Consider the following 19,550-nt stretch of genomic DNA (forward strand, 5'->3'; position numbering starts at 1 on the left):
TATGACTTCAACAGACCTTATTTTCTACCTTTAAATCTATTCATATTTAATGATCACTTTAGTTTTAGGGCATGTTGTTAATGTTTTAGTAAAAGAGAGATTTGTGGTATGTACAGTATTAGGAAACTGCTCTTCTCTCCTTTCTCAGAAGCTAGATCTTTCAAGTTTTCTGTAATATTAATCTCCTCCTCTCTTTTCTGAGTAAGAGCTGTGTCGAGCAACTCAGTAGTGTTCCCCAAAGGCTGTTTCAGAGATTGTGCTTCCATTCACCAGAGTCAGAATATAAACTGCTAAAGTGAGAGCAGATGCTATTCAGTCTTTGGCAGTAACGACTAGCCAAATGCCTCAAAGTTATAGTGAAAGAGTTTCTTAATATATTGTATGTTCTTATCTCTACTGTAACTTGGCAGTGTTATCATCCAAAGTTTATTTTAAATCTCAATGACTTATATTATTATTGATCCTTTTAAATGGAAGAAGTGACTGAGAAGTAATTCATGCAAAGATATTCATCCACTCCCACGTGCTTCCTTATCCAATTTTGTATCTAGTCATCTTTGGCTGGTAATCATTGCCATTTGTTCATGTAGGAAGACAGGGCTGTGACTGTTCAAAATCTTCTTTGATGCAAAATCAAGAGTGGGTATTTCTTAGCAGATAATGTATTTCTTTTGCTATTCCATTCAGGATTATAAAACTTTAAACCCGTATCTTTCTACATGACAGCACAGCACAATGAAACACGTGCAAAGAGTTGTAAGGCTTTTGTTTCTCTTTCTGGAAAGTTGAGAGGCAGAGGTTGATGTTCTTCATGCGTGTTCATGCTGATGTGCATACAAATTTAAAACTTTCTAGGTCTTTTACTCTATTAGTAAAATGGGTAGTATTTCTTTAAAGGATAAGATAAGCCAATTAGACCCTCACAAATAAATAATGCTGAAAAGTCCTAGCTTTTTCATGTGGTTTTATGGGGGACAAACAAGAGAAATAACCTTCATAATTTGTAATTGTTTCACTTTTATTCATTCATAAGCTATTTCTTAGTGGGTAAGAATGCTGTATTAGTTAGGTTTTAGAAGCTAGTTTGTGACATTCTCAGTTTCCACTGTTTACCAAAAGGGGCAACACTTTAATGAATAAACCAATATGACTTGTTTTAAGGTGACAGTTTTCTCTGGTTTGTAACCATCTTGTGAAAATAGAAACTCCTTGACTCGGGAATTACTTTATTACAACATTGTTTCTGAGAGCAGATAAGAATTAGGCTACACTGTATTTTATATTTAATATTAGTGAAAGGTAGCAGGACATAGTGAAGAATGTGATAAAAGGTGACCCTTTTCATACTGCCTGATAACTAAATCCATGGAAAAAGGGAACAGATATGTTGTGTACTTCCTGTCTTTTGACTGAGAGTTGGTGGTCTCTAGAACCTCCGCTAGCGGTTCCAAAAAACTTTGCTTTATATTTTCTGGTCAGTAGAGCACAATATCCTCACAAGCTTAGCATCTGCATCAGCTTATTAATTCCCACAGCTTTTGTTTTAATGCTAACTGATTTCTTCTACAACCAGATGATGCCATTTTGCTTTTACTGGGCTATCCCTAAAATGTCAAAACTTGTGGAGAATCTTAACCATAAATTAACTGTCTTAATGCAATAATAATGAAACATAAGTTTGGCATGCTGTATTCTTTGACTGAGATTGTTTCTTTCTCTTCACTTTCAGTGTTCTTCACCCAATTTTTCTACTTCAATTTTTATTGTTACAGAGCACTGGCTGAATAGAATAATTACAAATGTGACATTCTAAGAAATGTGGGACTGGTTTGGCCATGTTGAATACATTTTAACTGTCCATATTGTATTTTGAAATTATTTTTACTTAAATATGTATCATAAAAATGTATTGGAGAATCATGGATGATATTTTTATTTCATATATATTCAGAATTATTTTTACCATCTCATTAGGAAATCAATTTTTCTATAGCATGATTTTATGATATACTGTATTTATGTCTGTTATCTAGCATTGTTATAAATTTCCTTTGAAAAAAGTGTATTACACTGACAATGTAGCATACACCTGCAATATTTCCTATGACAAAATGAGTACTCGATTCTCTTGCTTCATCCAAATAAACTATTTAGGCTAGAACACACATAGTGGTGCAGGCCAATTATTATGAAGCTTGAAAATGTGCTGATGAATCTAAATTCTCTTAGTCCAGTAGCTAAAAGGCCTACAGTCTTCCTTAAAACAGCTTCAGAGAAGCTTGGCTTGATAGAAGTAAGCCACTGTCTCTGTCAATGTGACAGTTGTAGGGTTAGACTCAACATAATTTGTAGATTTACCTTTTTGTTATTTTACATGTAATAGATTTTTTTAATTCTGTCTGATGAAATAGTGATCATTGTTCTGCCTTGATTCTTTCTTTGTTCAGTCACACTTGAATGGCATATCTGCTATAAAGATGCATGTTAAAACATAAGGCAATAGCTTCTCTGTGTTTTCTGTATTCTGGAGTGTATTGAATTTACTATGTGGCATCACAGTGGCAACCCAGTTGTATGCATATTTATATATTTTAAATAAATAATTTGAATACTCTAGAGGGCATTTTATATTGCTAAACCATCTAAAAACTGATTGGGATATCCTTCATGGAACCAGGCCAGTAGATTTCAGAGCTTCTATTTAAAGCATTTCTTACTAGTTTAATAAGAGAGTCATTCTGTCATCCCTGTTTCATCTGTTTGTTTGTCAACAGTCGTATTCATGTTTGAATGAGATGAAACTGTACTATTGATGATTGCTCTTTCATGTACAGAGCAGTTCTAACATAAAAGTATACTTATTTCTCTGGTTGGTTTACTTTAGAGGGTTTTTATAGCTGCTTAGATTAGTTGTTGTGGGTCCTGAAATTCTGAGCTATCAGATTGCCTGTGAACATAACTTTTTGTTTTCACTGCACTTTTTTGTTGATGTGACTTAGTCATTTTCATTGTTGACTTTTAACTTTTTATCCATGAATTGATTCGTCTTCAAACTGAAATATTCCTTTTAATACCAGTTTTTCCACCAGCATATTTCTGTCAGGATGCCCTCCTTAAATACCTGCGAACATAATGCTTGATTGCGTTTGGAGATAGTTCTAACGTGTACTTATTCTAAAGCCTTGCATTTTGGAGATGTGCATTGTCCTAATGACATGCTTAATCCACTTGAGCTGTACCTGGAGTGGCGTTTTCTGTGATTTTTAGTTGCTTTTTCTCTGGAAAAAAAAAGTCGTGTTAGGTATTGTATAATCCAAATTGCAAGCTATTGTGCATGCCAAATCCATTGACTTTTTCTAGTTCCTATAAACTTCAGCATGTCACCTGCAGAGATGTGGCAGGTGTAGAGATGCATCTACACTCTGACATCTGGAATAGTTCTGTAACTTAGTGCAGACTTAGGGATTTTTTTCATTAGTATAAAACAAGCAATTTGCTAGAAATTTTATTTAGATTAGGTGTGCACTACTCCCAGTCTTCTTATCAATGTCCATAGTTGTGATAATTTAGTTTCTTATGTTGACTTTGGAGTTTATTGTACATGTTCAGTAGAGAATCTGGTTTTATATTCCAACTTAGTTCATTGCTAATGTTACGGTATTATAAGACAATTATATGTTATTTACATTTATTATTTCCTTTTCAAAAAAGGTGGGAATACATTCCCATCTTAGTATCAGCAGCAGTGTTGCCAAATAAACATAACCAGTAAGTACTTCAGCAGAATGTTAAACTGTATTGTTGTTCTTTCTTTAATAGGTCCATGATTAGACTTCCTGTTTTACAAGATGTCCCAACATGTGTTGGAATGGTAACTTCAGTACCACCTGAGAGCTTGGAGTCTGCCTTTCTGTGAAAGGTAGGGCAGCTTCTGTTCAATATTTTTTGTGTATTTCTAAGGTTTTCTTTTTATTAATCTTACTGGTTCTGCAACACTACAGAATCTGAGTTACGCTTTTAGCAGTATCACCTCTTAAGTGCCCAAACTGGTGTTATTTCTTCAAGCAGTGATTTCTCAAAAAAATGTAGATATGTTCGAACTATGATTATTTATGAAGAAAATGAAGCTGTTTCTTCAGGCATCATTTGCAAAGGTTTTACTCCAATTGAACTGAGAGCATGACCATACTATTTGCTTCCAGAAATATTTGTAGAATTCAAGTTTTGTTTTCACCGTAATACCTTGCTTCTGTTTTATGAATATAGTGGAAGAGCCTTCTTTAAAAGGTCTTGCTATTTCTAGAAGGCAGTTCTGGCCTTCAGGGCCTACCAAAATACGTCGCCCAGCCTCAGAATAAATTTGTATCTGGGAATCGAATGGCTTAAATTTCTTAGTCTCTGCAAAGGAGAGTAAAATTATCATCATCATTCTGTGGAGATGCATTCTCTACCAGATTCATTTATAAAGTCCATCTCATAAAGAGATTTCTGGTAATAAATATTGGATGTAAAATAAGAACAATAAAAAGAAAACCTTAGAGAACCATTCAATATTGTAATAAAGCTGACTTACATTATCCCTGTAGGCAAACTCCATGCTCTAGAGGTGGTACTAATGTCCCCAACTCTCAACACATGTTGGAACATCTTTGTGGAGGAGGAAGTCATTGATCAGTGAGCAGCATCTTCAAGGATCGTTTAAGGGGGAAAAAGTAAAAGGTAATATTTTCTAAAATATGTTTAAATGATTGTTCATTACGTTTATTTGGCAATTCTGCTGCTCATACTAAGGTTATAATGTTTTCATTTCTTAAAATTATTGAAAAAAATCATAAACTTCACTTTAGTCTTTCCTTCTCCCATGAGTTTGAATTGCATTTGTTAGCCTCCTTCATGATGCTGTGTCTACTGCATACAAAGCCCAGATTCTACTATAACTCATTGGCAATTTGACACTTTCTTTTTCAGTGCTTCTAATAATGAGAGTATTAGTCTGTGGTTTAACCAGTTTTGCGGTGTCTAATGTTAAATAAAATAAGTCACAGCCAAATGTTGCAAAGTGTTGAACTGGTACAAAGACATTCCACTGGTAACAAAACGGTATTTGTTTTCAAGAAGGTAGCTGCAACACTGGATGTTATGCCAGGTGCGGTACCACCATGTGTTCTTGCACAATAATGTAGAAGTGTGACTGTCATAAACTACAGCTATTTTGACAAAATCAAATGACCATGTCTGATCTGGATAAACTTTGTAGTGGTGGATGATCTGATGATGCACGGATTTGGTATTAATGAATGTGGCACAATGTCCTGATCTTGACAACTTTTCTTCTAATCCTGGACGTACACAGATGAAGGTGCTGATATTTTGAAATTCAGGTTATGGTCTTCAGTCTACCCTTCTGGTATCCTTTATAATTTCCTGTATTCTTTGTGCATATCCTTTCTGGCTGAGATCCCGCCTCCTTAAGATGATGCCTTATGTTGAGCTAGTCTGCATGGCATTGAGCTTGTAGTGGACAACTGTGACACCTGTTCAGACATGACACCAACAAGACTTTTAGAGTGTCAGAGAGATGGTTTCTTCAGAAAAATAACCTGCCAAAGTGTCTGCATTGTTTACAGAAGTTGCTTTAAAAGAACAGAAGCACATAGGCAAATTCTTATACTTGATATTCCTTTTAATCCTTGTGTGGATGTGATTGAGAGTGTGTTCTGTTACTGTGAGGACTATGTTACAGGGTGCTGACATCTGTGTCTCCACATGTGTTTGTTATTTCCAGCATTCCTACAACAGTTCTCCATCTCTGTCTCACCTGACATACTGTCATAATCATATACTTCCTGTATTTAAGCCTGAGGTCCTGTAATGGTTTAGTGTCTTTTGATCTTGGGTTTAGCCCAAGAAGCACATTCTTCTAGCCTGCATGAAAACAGGTAGGGGACAAATACCTAACTAAGAACTTCTCTATTGTTTTCTTAAGGACTCTTATGGTGTTGTTGCCGTATTAGTTCTTTCTCATCTGGTCCCTCTGACAATCTCTTTTGACTCTATAGTAGGTAACCAAACACAAAACTGCATTGAGACATGTACTATTATTCATAAAAAATAGTGAACATATTTTCCAGCTCTCTACAGTCACTCTCTGTTTATTCTTGAATGTTCCTGAATCTCTCTGGACATACTTATTATGTTGTATTGTATTTGTGTTTTGAGAAAACTAAGATGAAAAAAAAAAATCATCGTATAATTGTAATTTGTATATTCTCATTTGACTTGTTGAGACCTGCACCTATTTCAGTTCTCATCCTCTCCTCCATCTTTTACATTTTCCTCACACTGTTCAGTTACTGCAGCACAAGTTACTGGGATTATAGGGTAGGATCTGGATGTAGTTCTCAAATTCTTTGACCTTCAGTGCCTCCTTTTTAATAAATTCGACATCCTCCCTTCTTTTAGAATATACACATGAAATTGCACAGAAGTAATCTTAAAGAGGAATTATTAAAAGAGAAGGAATTAAACATCAAAATTGATAGGACGTTTCCTTAGCCCATTGAGATTTTGATTTCTTCTAAAAGAACTTAGGTAATATACAATTTAGTTACAGAAAAAAAACATGGAAAAGATTAATAGTAGTAGCTTCTGTTCCTTCAGAGTTTACATTCTTCCTGTCTTTTCTGATCAATCTGTAAGGCTTCCTTGTCATCTGAATACCAAGACGCACTAGATGAGTGCATCTTCATGCTGCCGTGATTTGTGGGAACTCCTTCCATTTTCCAAGCCTCCACATACCTGTATGTAATGTTGTTTGGTTCTGTTAGAGACAAACCACTAAGGATAATAAAAAGACTCTTTAGGTATGATTAATAGCTACCTTTCAGCTGTTTAATTATCTAGCTTAGAGACAGAATTTTGGAAACTGGATTTTCTGGTTATATATATTTTAGATCAGACCTCTTCTCAAATTAGTTCTTTCTTTTTGCCAAAATATGAATTATGTGCGGGTTCCCAGACTTACCCACCTGGTTGAGAATTCTTAAAGAAATGAAGGCTTTTTTTTTGTCATTGTTACATGACTTTCATCAAAAAACACTAATTGTGTAAGTAGGGTTAAGTAAAATTCTTGAGAAATTCTTTTTCTACTTGATGAATTTTTTTGTCCTGCCCCATATTCCACTAACTTGCATAAGAGCTTTGAATCAGCACAGAAAATAGGATCAGACATTTTGGCCTGGGTTACACATAGATTTTGCATGGATACAACTATTTCTCTGGCTCTGTTGTGTTAAAATAATTATACCAATATGACCCTCCTAGAATGGAGCTATTTTTCTGGTTCCCTTTATAAGAATTAGGGATATCAAATGAAATTAGAAGGTACAAGTTCAAAACAAGCACAAAGTGCTATTTTTTTGTCAGCTGAGTAGTTAAGTTGTGGAACGCTTCGTTTTAGGATGTTGCAGGTTCAAAATATTCCATCCTGACCTGACGGAGAGAAAGATAAGATCTTCTAACTTAGGATGGTCCTAGTCTCTATATTGTCACGTAGTTATCACTGTGCACTTTTTTAATAGTCTTTTAGCAGCATCTGCCACTACTGCTGTAGGGGAAAGGATGACTGAGTATATTACCCAGTATAGCCTTTCTTAAGGTTTTGTACAATTATATAAATACGTAACTATTTATTATAGTATAGTTTGTACTGAATAAGTTAAATCCACTATAGTACCTGAAACAAGCTTTATGAGTGGTTTTGTACCAGTGCATTCACACTACAGAGCTTATGAGTCTTAGTTGAATCTTACTTTGCTAAAATAATTTGGTTGGCATTTACTTTGGAGGGAGCAGGAGGAGAAGAGAGTATTAAAATTTGTGTAACAAATTTTGTGTAACAAATTTTCAGTCCTTTAGGTTACATTACAATTGTATGGCTGGCTTTTTTTCTGCTGTGTCTTGCACTGAAAATGGCTGTGTATTTTGAGGATTTTAATCTGTAAGTTATCAATTTATTTTTTAAAAGTAACTGATGTTTCACCAGTTTCTCAATTTCACAAAATGCTTCCTGGGGAATCATCTCAAGGTGGGTAGTTCTGAAGAAGTACGGAACAAATACTACACCTAGCAAGTCTTGAGCTCTCAAGAAGACTGTCCAGTTTGAGAGGAGGAATGTTCTTTTACAAGCAAGCTTACTGAAGTAATTAATGTAGTGTCTTCTGTTATTTTGTAAATAACAATTCCATGGTGATAAAAAAGTCGTTCCTCTTTAACAAGGTCAGTTGGTTACGTGTGAAGGTGAACTGGGAGTATAGTGTTGAAGAGTGTCAGATACTGGTTTACAAAACTTTTCCCATTCCAGCTCAGGGCTGGTTTGGAGCTGTGGAATCTATCTTGGCCAACTGCCCCTCGCAGAGGGGTGCTGGTTTCTACCTGCTAGAGGGAATCATTTACCAAATCTCAAAGCACTTGGCACCGATTCTCTCTAGTTTGGCAGGAAACGCTCCCTAGCCTGTGGCTTCCCTAAACACACTCCAGGTTGTAGGTTCCTCAGAGGCGCCTCCTCAGATGACTTCATTTTCATTTGGATTGGCTGGTTTTGTGAAGGTAGCAGCTATAGTTTTTGGTTTTCTCCTTTCTTCATCCTGCCTTCCAGCACCAGACAGGCTTAACAGTACAGCAGGTCAACATTTATTAAATTATTTATGCATTTAGTTAGTAAGACTTAAAATGAAGCTTTTATTTCAAGGACTGAAAACAGAAAATTACAGCTAAAATTATCATACTGTTTCTTTTACTTGGAATCACTAGGTTATCTTATACCCCTAGGAATCTCTAATCCTAATCATCGGAGCTACTGATTTGTGGTTTGCACTATCACTCTTTGACAAGCTTTTCCTTCAGTTTTTAATACTTAAAGTCTGTCTGGGGCTTTGGTAGCTCCCCCCCAGCACAACACCAGGGTATTTTGTGCCCAACCAACCTCCTCAGTTTTTTCCTTTGTTGTGTTCCATCCCCCATTCTCTAGCTTAATATTTAAGATTGGGGTTTCCCTTTGATAGCAATACAAATGCAGTATTGATGGATTACTCTGTAGGTTGAGGACACTGCTACATGGGAGATGTATCCTCTTCTTAAGTCCCACCTGATTAGGTTGGGACAAGTTCAGTAATTGCCATTCATGGCTCCTCAGGATGCCAAGGGCCCTTACTGCATTAGAGTTGTTTTCCCTTTGTGTTTATTCAGCCTGGTAGTTAAATGCTGTTGCTCAGTTTAGAAGAATTAATAATAATAATAGATGCAATCCAAACCACAGCCTAGTACTTACTGTGCTGTGGGGATGAGGTAGGTAGGTGTGACCAAATGCATCTTTGTTGCATTATTCTGGATTTGATGCTGTTGAATGAAGTTAAATAAAAATTCAAACAAATAATGTCCCAAATTCCAGGGGGATGGACTTTTGTGATTTGTTTCCATCTTGTAGTATGCAAGTCAGCTGTAGCAGCAGAAGAGGCCTGGACCTGAGAAGTCTGGTTCCAGTTGCATCTTGTGCCAATATTTCATGCACAGAATTTAAAGTTTAAGAAGTTGCTCCTGGTTTCAGGATGATAGCAGAGTGTGCTTTCTGCAGTTCTGGCTGACCTGTGATTAGGGCAAACGGAGACTAATTATGCACTCTCCTGATGTTTCTGTTGAAGGACAAGACAAATTCAAGTATTAAATACATGTTGTTTAACTGTTTAAAACCAGTTATTCAAGGTTTTTCTGTTTTAACTGTAAACGTAAAGAGATTTGATACAGGCACTCAATAATTTATCACATCAATAATCAGAGTCAGACCTAATGTTTTACAAATAATTTTTTAAATCTTTGATCTCAATCCTGTCAGTCCTCTTAAAGTATAAATTATTAAAGTAACTTTTTGATTCTTTGAAAACCTATCTGCAAAGATAGGCTTTTTCTTCTGCTTCTCAAATAGGGCAGTACTCTTCTTAGGATTTATTTCAGTTTGTTTGATCAATAAAATATAATTAAACTTTTAAAGTGCAGCAAAGCCAGTACCTTTCAGATAGCTAAGCAGATGATAGCACTCTTCAGAATTTTCACTTCTTGGGACCTGAAAGTTTTCAATGACAAGGTTTAGGTGCTTTTATGTTTGTAAAAAACAATCTTGTGCTAGTGACACATATGCCAATATCAGAATAATATTGCTGAACGTTTTTTCCCTCAAGGTTTTTGGAACTTACATACAAGTTCTAACTTCATAGAAACTCTATTGCAATATCTCAAACTTTTAAATAGAATATAGTGTACTTGTAACAACAATATTCTAACACACTTCCTTTGCATGCTGGCTTGTATACTGTAGATCTCCATTAAATGCCGATTGAACCATGGTTTGCTATTAAAGCTTCCAAACATGTAATTAAGAATTAATACGTAGGCAGACTTTACTGTGGTGTTCTATAAGTGCTTGGCAGATTAGAAATCTGTTTACTTTGGGGTTATTAATTTGTGATCCCTCATATTTTTCATATAGGATAGTGTGACTCAACTGACTGCTGTAGTAGCATTTGATGCCTCTGAGGATGTGTTGAAATTGAGTCCTGCCACAGAGAACTGAAGTGTTCGTGCAATCAGTCATCAATTCTTGATGGTCTGGCACAGCTCTGGTGTAGTAGAGATCTGGCAAGAACATTTGAATAAAGAACGTGATCTTAGTTATGTCTTTAAAATTATAAAAACTCAAATTCGAGTGGAGAGATTGGTTAAAATTATAGCTTGGAGCATTGCTTTGCTCCAGCTCCATTTTTGTTGTTATCCTTGATGACGTTTTTATCATAGCTGTAGGAAAAGTTCAGAATTACATTGCTAAAGTAATTTTAAGATTTGAACCATATACTTGTTATCAAAAATGTCTAAATGTAACAAATGTATTATTTAAAAGCAAGCAACTTTTTTCAAATTACACATTTCTTGATATTTTACTTTCAAGTATGTGGCTCCTTAGTGCTTTAAATGCAGAATTTTGGTCGCAAAACTACAAGTTAAGATGGCCATATTATCAAAACTTAAAGCATATTAAGATCACCACGTAGAAGTCAGAAACTAGTTCAGCTTTTTTTAATAAAAGACAGATGATAGCAGTCTGTTGATAGAAATAAGGTAATTTTTGTTTGTTTAATCTTAATTTTCTCTTTGGGTTTTTTGCTTCTGTACATATGTAAATGTATATATTCTGACTTATTATTGCAATGATCAGATGGCTCAATTAAGACCAGAATCCAGAATGCTATGACTAAATAAAAATACCTGTAGATGAAGCCACTGTCTGGTGACTCGGTTAGAAAGATGAATAATATATTGAGGATATTTGTGTTTTGCAAAGTATGTATAGTATTATAAAATATATTTATATGGGTATATACATATTTCTTAAAACTAGAAATTATATTTCTTTTCCCCCCATCATCATCAGTCTAGGGAATCCTGCAAAGGGAAGAAGCCTTTCTGTATTAAAACTGGGAGAAGTAATTATGCAGACTAGAAGAATAACTCAGAAATTTCCTATTTAGAGATCAGCATTTTTTTCTTTTGATGGCAGACAGAATTCCTGTATGCTTTTTATAAATGAGAGTGGATGAAACTTAGGAGGAGATGTAGCAGTGAAGAAAAAAAATTACTAAGACTTTAATACAGAAACATATGAAAATTAACAGTTTCCAGCTATTTGCATAGATTCAGTTTCTACTTGGCATTTGCTCTGAGTAGCAGAAAGCAAAAAAAGACGATCTTTAAACAATGGTATCAGAACTTAGGTCAGCAGATGAATAAAGTGGTATGCATGACTGTTTATGAAAGTGTAACTAGGACAGCCTTTCCAAGTGTGGATGAGATTATTGTTTCAGGAGCACACTGGTAATTTTCCCATCCTTGCCCCAAGTGCAATCCAAGTATTTAGTAGTGTGCCAAATCTTCATGTAGTATACAGCTTTGGAATGCACCCTGCTTCTGACATCCTATACTAACAGGATTTTGACTAATGTAATTTAGAGCAGGGAAGACATGGTGATGCTTCCACACATGATGAATGTTGTGCATGACAAGCTGACTTTTTAAAAATTTATCTTTTTGTCCTTTTGTAGTCTGGTTTCTTGACGCTAATTCATTTTTGGGGAAATTTGTTTTGTATTCTTTCTTCTTTAGCCTTTTTTCCAAAGAAAGCTAGCCTTAAGTGATTGAAGTGTCTCTTCACCTTCCTTCTCTCTCCCTTCAGGTGACTTTTGAATCCAATGATATATCAGCAGCTAGATAGCCCCTCTGTGTGTCCCACTTGAGGGGCAAATCAACCGTTTTTTCCTTTTCTTTGCTCTTCTGTCTGGTTGGCTGCCAGTCAGCACACTTGTACAGACTGGCCAGGCTATCCTCAGAGTGAGCTGACTGTGCCCAGCTAGCAAGCTGCAAAATATGGACTGGGAGACATGCCAGGAGGTGATCTTAGATGTATGAGGGAACAAAGGGTATTATGCCATAGTAAGGAATATAGGAGGGAGTTGGAGCTATGCAGGAGGACAGGGATCATAGAATCACTTAGGTTGGAAGAGAACTTGAGTGGTCATTAAGTCCAACGGCTTGCTCAAAGTGGGGTCGACATTAAATTCAGACAAGGTTGCTTATGTTGTTGTCTTGACTGAGTCTTAAAAACCTGGAAGGTGGGAGAGTCTACAACTTTTTTGTGCAAAGTGTTCCAGTACTTAAATATCTTCTCATAATGAAGATTTCTTCCCTATATCCAGTCAGAAACTCTGCTGTTTCTGTTTATGAATTTTTCTCATTCTTCTTCCAGGCATCCTCAATAAAGAGTCTGGTTCCATCTTCTCAATAACCTCTCCTCTAAGCCTTCTCTTCTCCAGGATGAAGAACCCTCAGATTCTCCTCATATAGGTCATGTGCTCCAACCCCATAACAATCTTGATGACTTTTCCCTGGACTCAAGTTTTTCCAAGTCTTTATTGCACCGGGCGACCCAAAACTGACTGCAGTATTCTAGATGTGGGCTGAGTGAAGAGAAATAATCGCTTCCCTTGATGTATTGGTGTACTGTTGTTCTACCATTTTGCTGTTGATACAATGCACTATGCTGTTAGTCTTCGTTGTTGCCAGGATGCACTGCTGAATCCCGGTTAGCCTACTGCCCACCAGACTCTCATGTGCTTTCCGTCAGTGCTGCTCTCCTGGTAGGCAGTCCTCAGCCTGTATCATTGCAGAGAGTGAGTCCATCCCAGGTGCAGTACTTTGCATTTGTCCTTGAATTTCATGAAGTTCCTGCTGCCCTGCTCGTCAGGTCCTTCTGAGTGGCAGCCCTTCCCTCTGCACCGCTTGGTGTGGTGCCATCTGCAAACTTGATGAGGGTGCTTTGTGTCTCCCTCTCCAGGTCACTGAGAAAGATATTAAAAAGGGTAAGTCCCAGCACAGACTCCTGAGGGACTCTGTTTATAACTGGCCTCCAGGTAGTTTTCTGGACTTGAGAATATTGTGTTGAGGGATTTCAGGAGTAGAAAGTTACTGGGATATTGCAGAGGCTGACGAAGAGGATGTAGGACAAGAATCTTTAGGAACCAGGCATCTCAGGGAATGGACCTTTGATTATGGATCAATTTCTAAAGAGTTTAATAAGCAGAACAACCCAAATAATGGTTGAATTTACTTAGAAAAAAAGTCTTTAAAATTAGGAAAACTTTTATTGTGAAAAAAGATGGAGATAATTCTTTGTTATGAAAGGATTGTGTGTAATCAGGGAAGTTGGGTAGCTGTAGTTACACTGCTGAAATTCAAAGAATTATTATTTTAACAATTATTCATTCGTACTCTTACCTAGAATACTTGGCAGAATTTTCCATCTCAAACTTTTTTTCTGGATACTAGTTAATTAAATTTCCCTTCATACTAGCATTTTATCTTTCAGACTAGGGTTTTTTTGATTGATAGCTTTGCTTACACGTGTGCATAATAAAATGGTGCATGCTCTAATAGGCCTTGATATTGCAAGTCTGACTTGCACAAATAGCTCCTACCTATATGAATAGTCCAACTGACTTCAAGGACTTAATTTGCATGAGTAACAGTTGCAGCATTGGGATCTTAATGCGTATGTCTGCTTTCCATTACATGTTCAGCTTTCAGCAACTTTAGTCGAGTTCCATCTCTATTACAGAGGACAAATTGGGCACCAAGAAAGATTGTAATTTTTTTTTTTTTAGCGATAAAGCAAGAATCAGTTAAAAAGCATATATACCTATTGCTAGAATCCTTAAGGTAATGTGTACAATATGGAGTCAGTGATGGCTTAAGTTAGTTTAAGAGATAACGACTTCAAAGAATCATTAAAAAATTTAATATCAGAAATATATGACATAGAGAATTCAGCTCTGGGAGGTGTGGGAATGGTGTACTGTAGTGATGTAATAAAATATGCATTTAAATAGACACTGCAGATCAAAAAAAAAAAAAAAAAGGAAGAGACGAGGCGAGGGAGAGCTGCAGGAAACATACTCTTTGCCGTACGGCTTAGCGAAGCCCCGCTCCAACAGCCGTATCTGCAAACAGAGCTCCGCGCGGTTCTCGCGTTGGGCCCCGTCACCCCCGCGCTTCCCGGCATCGGGGCCGTTCGGCGCGGCGCGCGGCAGGAGCGCGGGCTCGGCGGGCGGCGCGCGGGGCCGCCGCAGTGCCCCCTGCCGGCGGGGGCGGGGCCCGCCCGCGCCGTGATTGAGCGGCCGCAGCCCGGCCCTGACAGAAGCCCAGGGTGATGCTGAACGCTGCCAGTTCGTCTCAGATCACAGCGTTAAAATAACAGAAGTATACATCCGTGTAAGACCACTGCTCACTTGTTCGTCTTCATTTTTTAGACGTGTGATGGTTTCTTGCTCTTGAATTTGGCCAGGAAAAGATAGGAATGCTTCACAAAACAAATACTCATTCTTAAGCCTCTCAGGTTTGTATTTGCTCGGGGGACCCCTCCCGCAAACAAAGATTACTTTTGTAGTTAGCCATTCAGGAAACGCTTTCCAAAATATTCTCAAATACATTTTTTGTGGTGTTTCGCATACCTGCTAATGTATCACAAACATATTCACAAACATTTTTAAAAGTCTTGTATTCATTCAGCGGAAAACTGATTCAGCGTAATCAGGGTATTGACTCTTTTGTGGTGTGTCAAATCCAATAACCCATACAAAATGCAAGCACTGATATTTTTTTTTATAGGTAAAATATATGTGTGTGTTTGTGTGCGCACACAGAGTTTTCTATCCAGAAAACAGCCAAACTGGGACTACTCATATATACGTCCTTGTAGGACTATAGCCTAGATTAGTATGTATATTCATATATCTACAAATTTATATCCAATACTTTGTAACTGTTTTGATGAATTTAGGAATTCTTAAGCAATGCCCACATTGTTGTTTCTGTAGCTGAGGTGTTTTTTTAATATATCAATGCATTAGACTGTGGAGAGTTTGTTTTTTCTATGAACTCAGCACAAAGTGTCAAACGTCCAAATAACTTACAAATACGTCTTTTAACAGTGTATGAGGGACAGCTAGTCTTTTTAAATAACTGGTTTTAATATGACTTTATTTCCTCATATTCAACTGATAGGGTTTTTTCCTAAAGAATTTTTATTACCAATAGTATGACAATAGTGTAGGCTAAAGTACACAACAGTATGCTTTGGGCTGCAGCCTCGCCCCTTTGACAACTAAATTAATCTGCATTAATGCTTCTGAAAATAAAGGAACTGCTTTTTCTTGTGTAGAAGAACTGAGAACTCAAATTGCCTCATACTCTGTTATGCTTTGGCTTAATATGCTTGGATAAACTTCAGTAAAGTTCTTAAATGCTTTCTAAGTGGCAAAAAAAATGATCTGGTTTCTCTTTCAAACTTTAAAGTGTAGTCACACCTCTTTTCAAGGGGCCATGAATGTACCACCAAAGCTACATAAATACACTGTCATGGATTTTTCTGTTCAGAAAAATGAAGTTATGACTTTATATTCTTTAGAGATTTGGGGTTTTTTGTGGGAGGTAAGCTAATTCTGTTTTGTTTTGTTTTGGTTTTTGCTTTAGCTAAAAAACTAGGAATTAATGATGTGCCAGCTGAGGTGGTTACTTTTATTTCCCATGCAACACAAAACAGATTAAGAACAGTGATAGAAAAAGTAACAGTGATAACCCAGCACCGAATGGAATCGTACAAAGTAAGTGCAAAGAAAGGTACTGTATGTTACAGATCGATGCAGTGTGACGCCATTTTTTTTTAGCACACAGTAGGCGTTTTGTGTTCATTCTGTGTGCAAAGCATGTTTTAATCACGAGTTTGTCTACTTCAGCAAATAGAAAGTGATGGGATGATAGCACTGCTTGCCAGATCTGTCTTCCTCCTCTGGGATAGAATTTGTGTGTAGAATTATGTTTTCATCCTTCTGTGCTAAAGACTAGTATGGAGCATCTGTTAAGCTATTTCTGCTCATGGCTTGTGACTAAGACTGTTGATTCCTGATGTCTTCTTTTTTGACCAAGGTATCCATTGATTGGATTAAAATTGCTTGAATATGTAGGAATCTGTAGTAACTTTACATGTCCTTGGCTGTGAGAAATAATGATATTTTACAAAAGCTACCAATTTGTCTTACACCAGCAACTAAAGAATTCTGCTGTAAATTCTTCATTGTAATTAAACAATTATGTTCTCTTTAAAAAGAACAGTTAAAGATAAAATGCTGCTCTGATTCCATTGTTAGTGATTGTATTCTTGAAGAAAATTGAAACAATTTAGATATCTTAAACCGGGGGGAAATTTAAATAACAATCTGCAAACCAGTTTGAAATTCAAATAAATCAAACATGTTTATTGATAAATATGAAATACCTTTTTTGATAAAAGATCTTAATAGTTGTTAAACTGGTGTAAAAACAAGGTGGCAATAACCATAGTCATGTCTAAGCTGTGCTTAGATTTCTTTAGTGTATACATATACATTGAGTAGCTCTGGTTTGTTTTTTTGCTTGATTTTGGGTTTGTTTGTTTGTTTGTTTTCCTTGAGTGAAAGCCTGGTCAAACAGCTTTGGACTGTATCTTCGCCCACCTGTTTCCCAAACCTGAGTCACAGTTGGACTAATTATTTGTGGCATTTGCAGGAAAAATTATATTTGGGATCTGTGACTAGAATCAACATTACTTGTGATTAGAAAAATTGATTTAAAAAATAAAGACCACTATGCCTATATTATACCTACACTTACATCTTTTTTTGCAATTGATGGATGTATTCTATATTGGACTAAAAGTAAAATCTCCTTGTTTCTTTCAGCTTCAGCAGTGTTAAATCTCTCCTTTCTTCTCCCTAGGATGGTATCTGAGAAGAAAATACTTTGCTTGGTCTGTGTTAAGACAAAGATGCATTTAAGATAATATCTTAAGAGATTCTTAGAAAAAAAATATTAGTGTTGTCTCTGATTGAACTGTAGCATTTTCATTGTCTTCTGTATATTTCTTGATTAGTGGTTTTCTTGGGTTTCATAGCATTGCAGTCAAAAAGGAAAATATTAAGCAGATAAACAAGATGGAAGTAATATGAAGAACTGACATTTTTCTGACATACTGAGTGTTCCCCATGTGGCTTGTGTCAAATTCTTATTGTTAGTTGGGTGCTAGGAAAGCTTGTATGCTCTTAGTTGTCATAAAGTTCTTCTGTTGTAATTCGAGGCTTATTTTCAACTGAATTTTTAGCTTTAATAATGCTCCATCTTGATCATGCCTGTTACTAGTTCAGGATGACTACAAATACAGGAACTGCAGTTTATAACCAGGATTATGTCCTATGTCTAGGATTGTTCAGTAAGTTAAGCATCTTAGGGGTTTTTAATCAGTAGATCCGTTGGGTTTATTTTTTTAACTCTTTGATATCTATGGTGCTGATAAATCAATCCTTGTTTTTTAATTTGCTTAGATATTAAATAATTAGGTTCTAGCTACATTGTTAATCATAGGCTGGCTTCATTCCCCTGAGCTTAAAAAACCAACCAACCAACCAAACCAGAAATTAAATTTTTTTTATTGTTAGTACCATGGAAAGATTTTATGTGTAACACCTATAGTCTTCTTTAAATGCATAGTCTTGCTGAAAATGCTTGTTTTTGTAAAACATTGTTCTTATTTTACAGGATGATGAATGGTACGAGCAAGCTACAGACGTCCGATCACAGTTAAAGTTTTTTGAACAGTTGGAGCGTTTAGAAAAGCAAAGGAAAGATGAACAAGAGAGGGAAATCTTGCTAAAGGCTGCCAAGGTATCTGTTTTACTCTAATTTTTTTTGAACTACTTAAACAATTCAGAGTCCTAAAACGATTATTTAATTTCTTGAAATCTGTTTCATAAACACAATTTTTTTCTTATAACAAAAATATACTATTGTTGTGACATCACACCTTTAATTTGTTAAGTCATGCTATCTTATCTATGATGACTCCAGTCCTACCTGACTGGAATGCTCCTGCATTTTAAAGATACGGCTCTGAATTTGATGAGTTCTTGGGAATGTAGGACACAATGGCTAACATTTTCAAAGTAAATTGGGGAAATAATTTTCACAGTTGCCTTTGAAATCTAATAGCAGACTTTCTGTGCCATTTGAAAATCATAGCCTATGCTTCTGGTATTTAAGCACAATTCAGTAAATGGTTACGGATTTTTTTGAGGCTTTCCACTTCTTGAGTTTCTAGAGGGTTTTTTAAAAGTTTTATTCATTTGTTTATTTTAATTTAAATTCTGCATATCTGAATTGGTGTTCCAGTCACTTCTATATAACTGCATTATTTAATTGATTTCACTCTTAATTTACAATTGTTCACATTGTTAAATATTTAACACAGATTTCCAGATAACCTATATACTCTTTAAATGTTTCAATGAAAACTGATTTAGTTTTCATTCTTAATACTTTTTTTTTAATTAAAGAAATGCTTGCTTATTTTTTTAATCCTCTTTTCTCCAGTGAATGCATTTTGATGAATGATGTTTTCTTTTCTGTGTATCGTGCTGCTTGTTTGTTATGTTGATTGTATTTTTTTTAATGGACATTGAGGAAAATACAGTAGTTTGTAGTCCTTAGTTCAGAAACATTTCTCTTACTGCACAAAGCCTTACGCAGGCTTTTCTAAGGTTGGGTTAGATGACCTCCTGTTGTCCCTTCCAACCTGAATTAGTTCATGATTTGATGTTCTTTGTTTTTTTGTTTTGGTTTGTTTTTTGTTTTATTCTTGAATAATATAAACTCCTGTGAAGTCAAAATTTAGGAAATAAATACATGATCAACAAATTTGAGTCCTATAGATTACAGAAAGCAAATTAAAGAATCCTACAACAAACAAATATAAGAAAATAATGAATGCATAATTCAACTTCATAACCAGAAAGTGATCGGAGACAACTTTGCGTAAATACATGGCATACTAGAAAAATACATGAAGGCATTAAAAAACTAAAACC

At 35.9% G+C, this 19,550-nt stretch overlaps 1 protein-coding gene across 1 annotated transcript in view; it reads left to right on the forward strand.

The window, feature by feature from the left end:
- Nucleotides 1–19,550, forward strand: part of LOC142603683 (transcription initiation factor TFIID subunit 4-like) — a 149,083-nt gene that overhangs the window by 48,888 nt on the left and 80,645 nt on the right. The window contains 2 exon segments of the mRNA XM_075765546.1: nt 16,129–16,259; nt 18,226–18,351. Of these exon segments, the coding sequence (XP_075621661.1) occupies nt 16,129–16,259; nt 18,226–18,351 (257 nt within the window).

Source organism: Balearica regulorum, chromosome 13, assembly GCF_011004875.1.
Source record: "Balearica regulorum gibbericeps isolate bBalReg1 chromosome 13, bBalReg1.pri, whole genome shotgun sequence".
In the NCBI taxonomy this organism is placed as follows: domain Eukaryota; kingdom Metazoa; phylum Chordata; class Aves; order Gruiformes; family Gruidae; genus Balearica; species Balearica regulorum.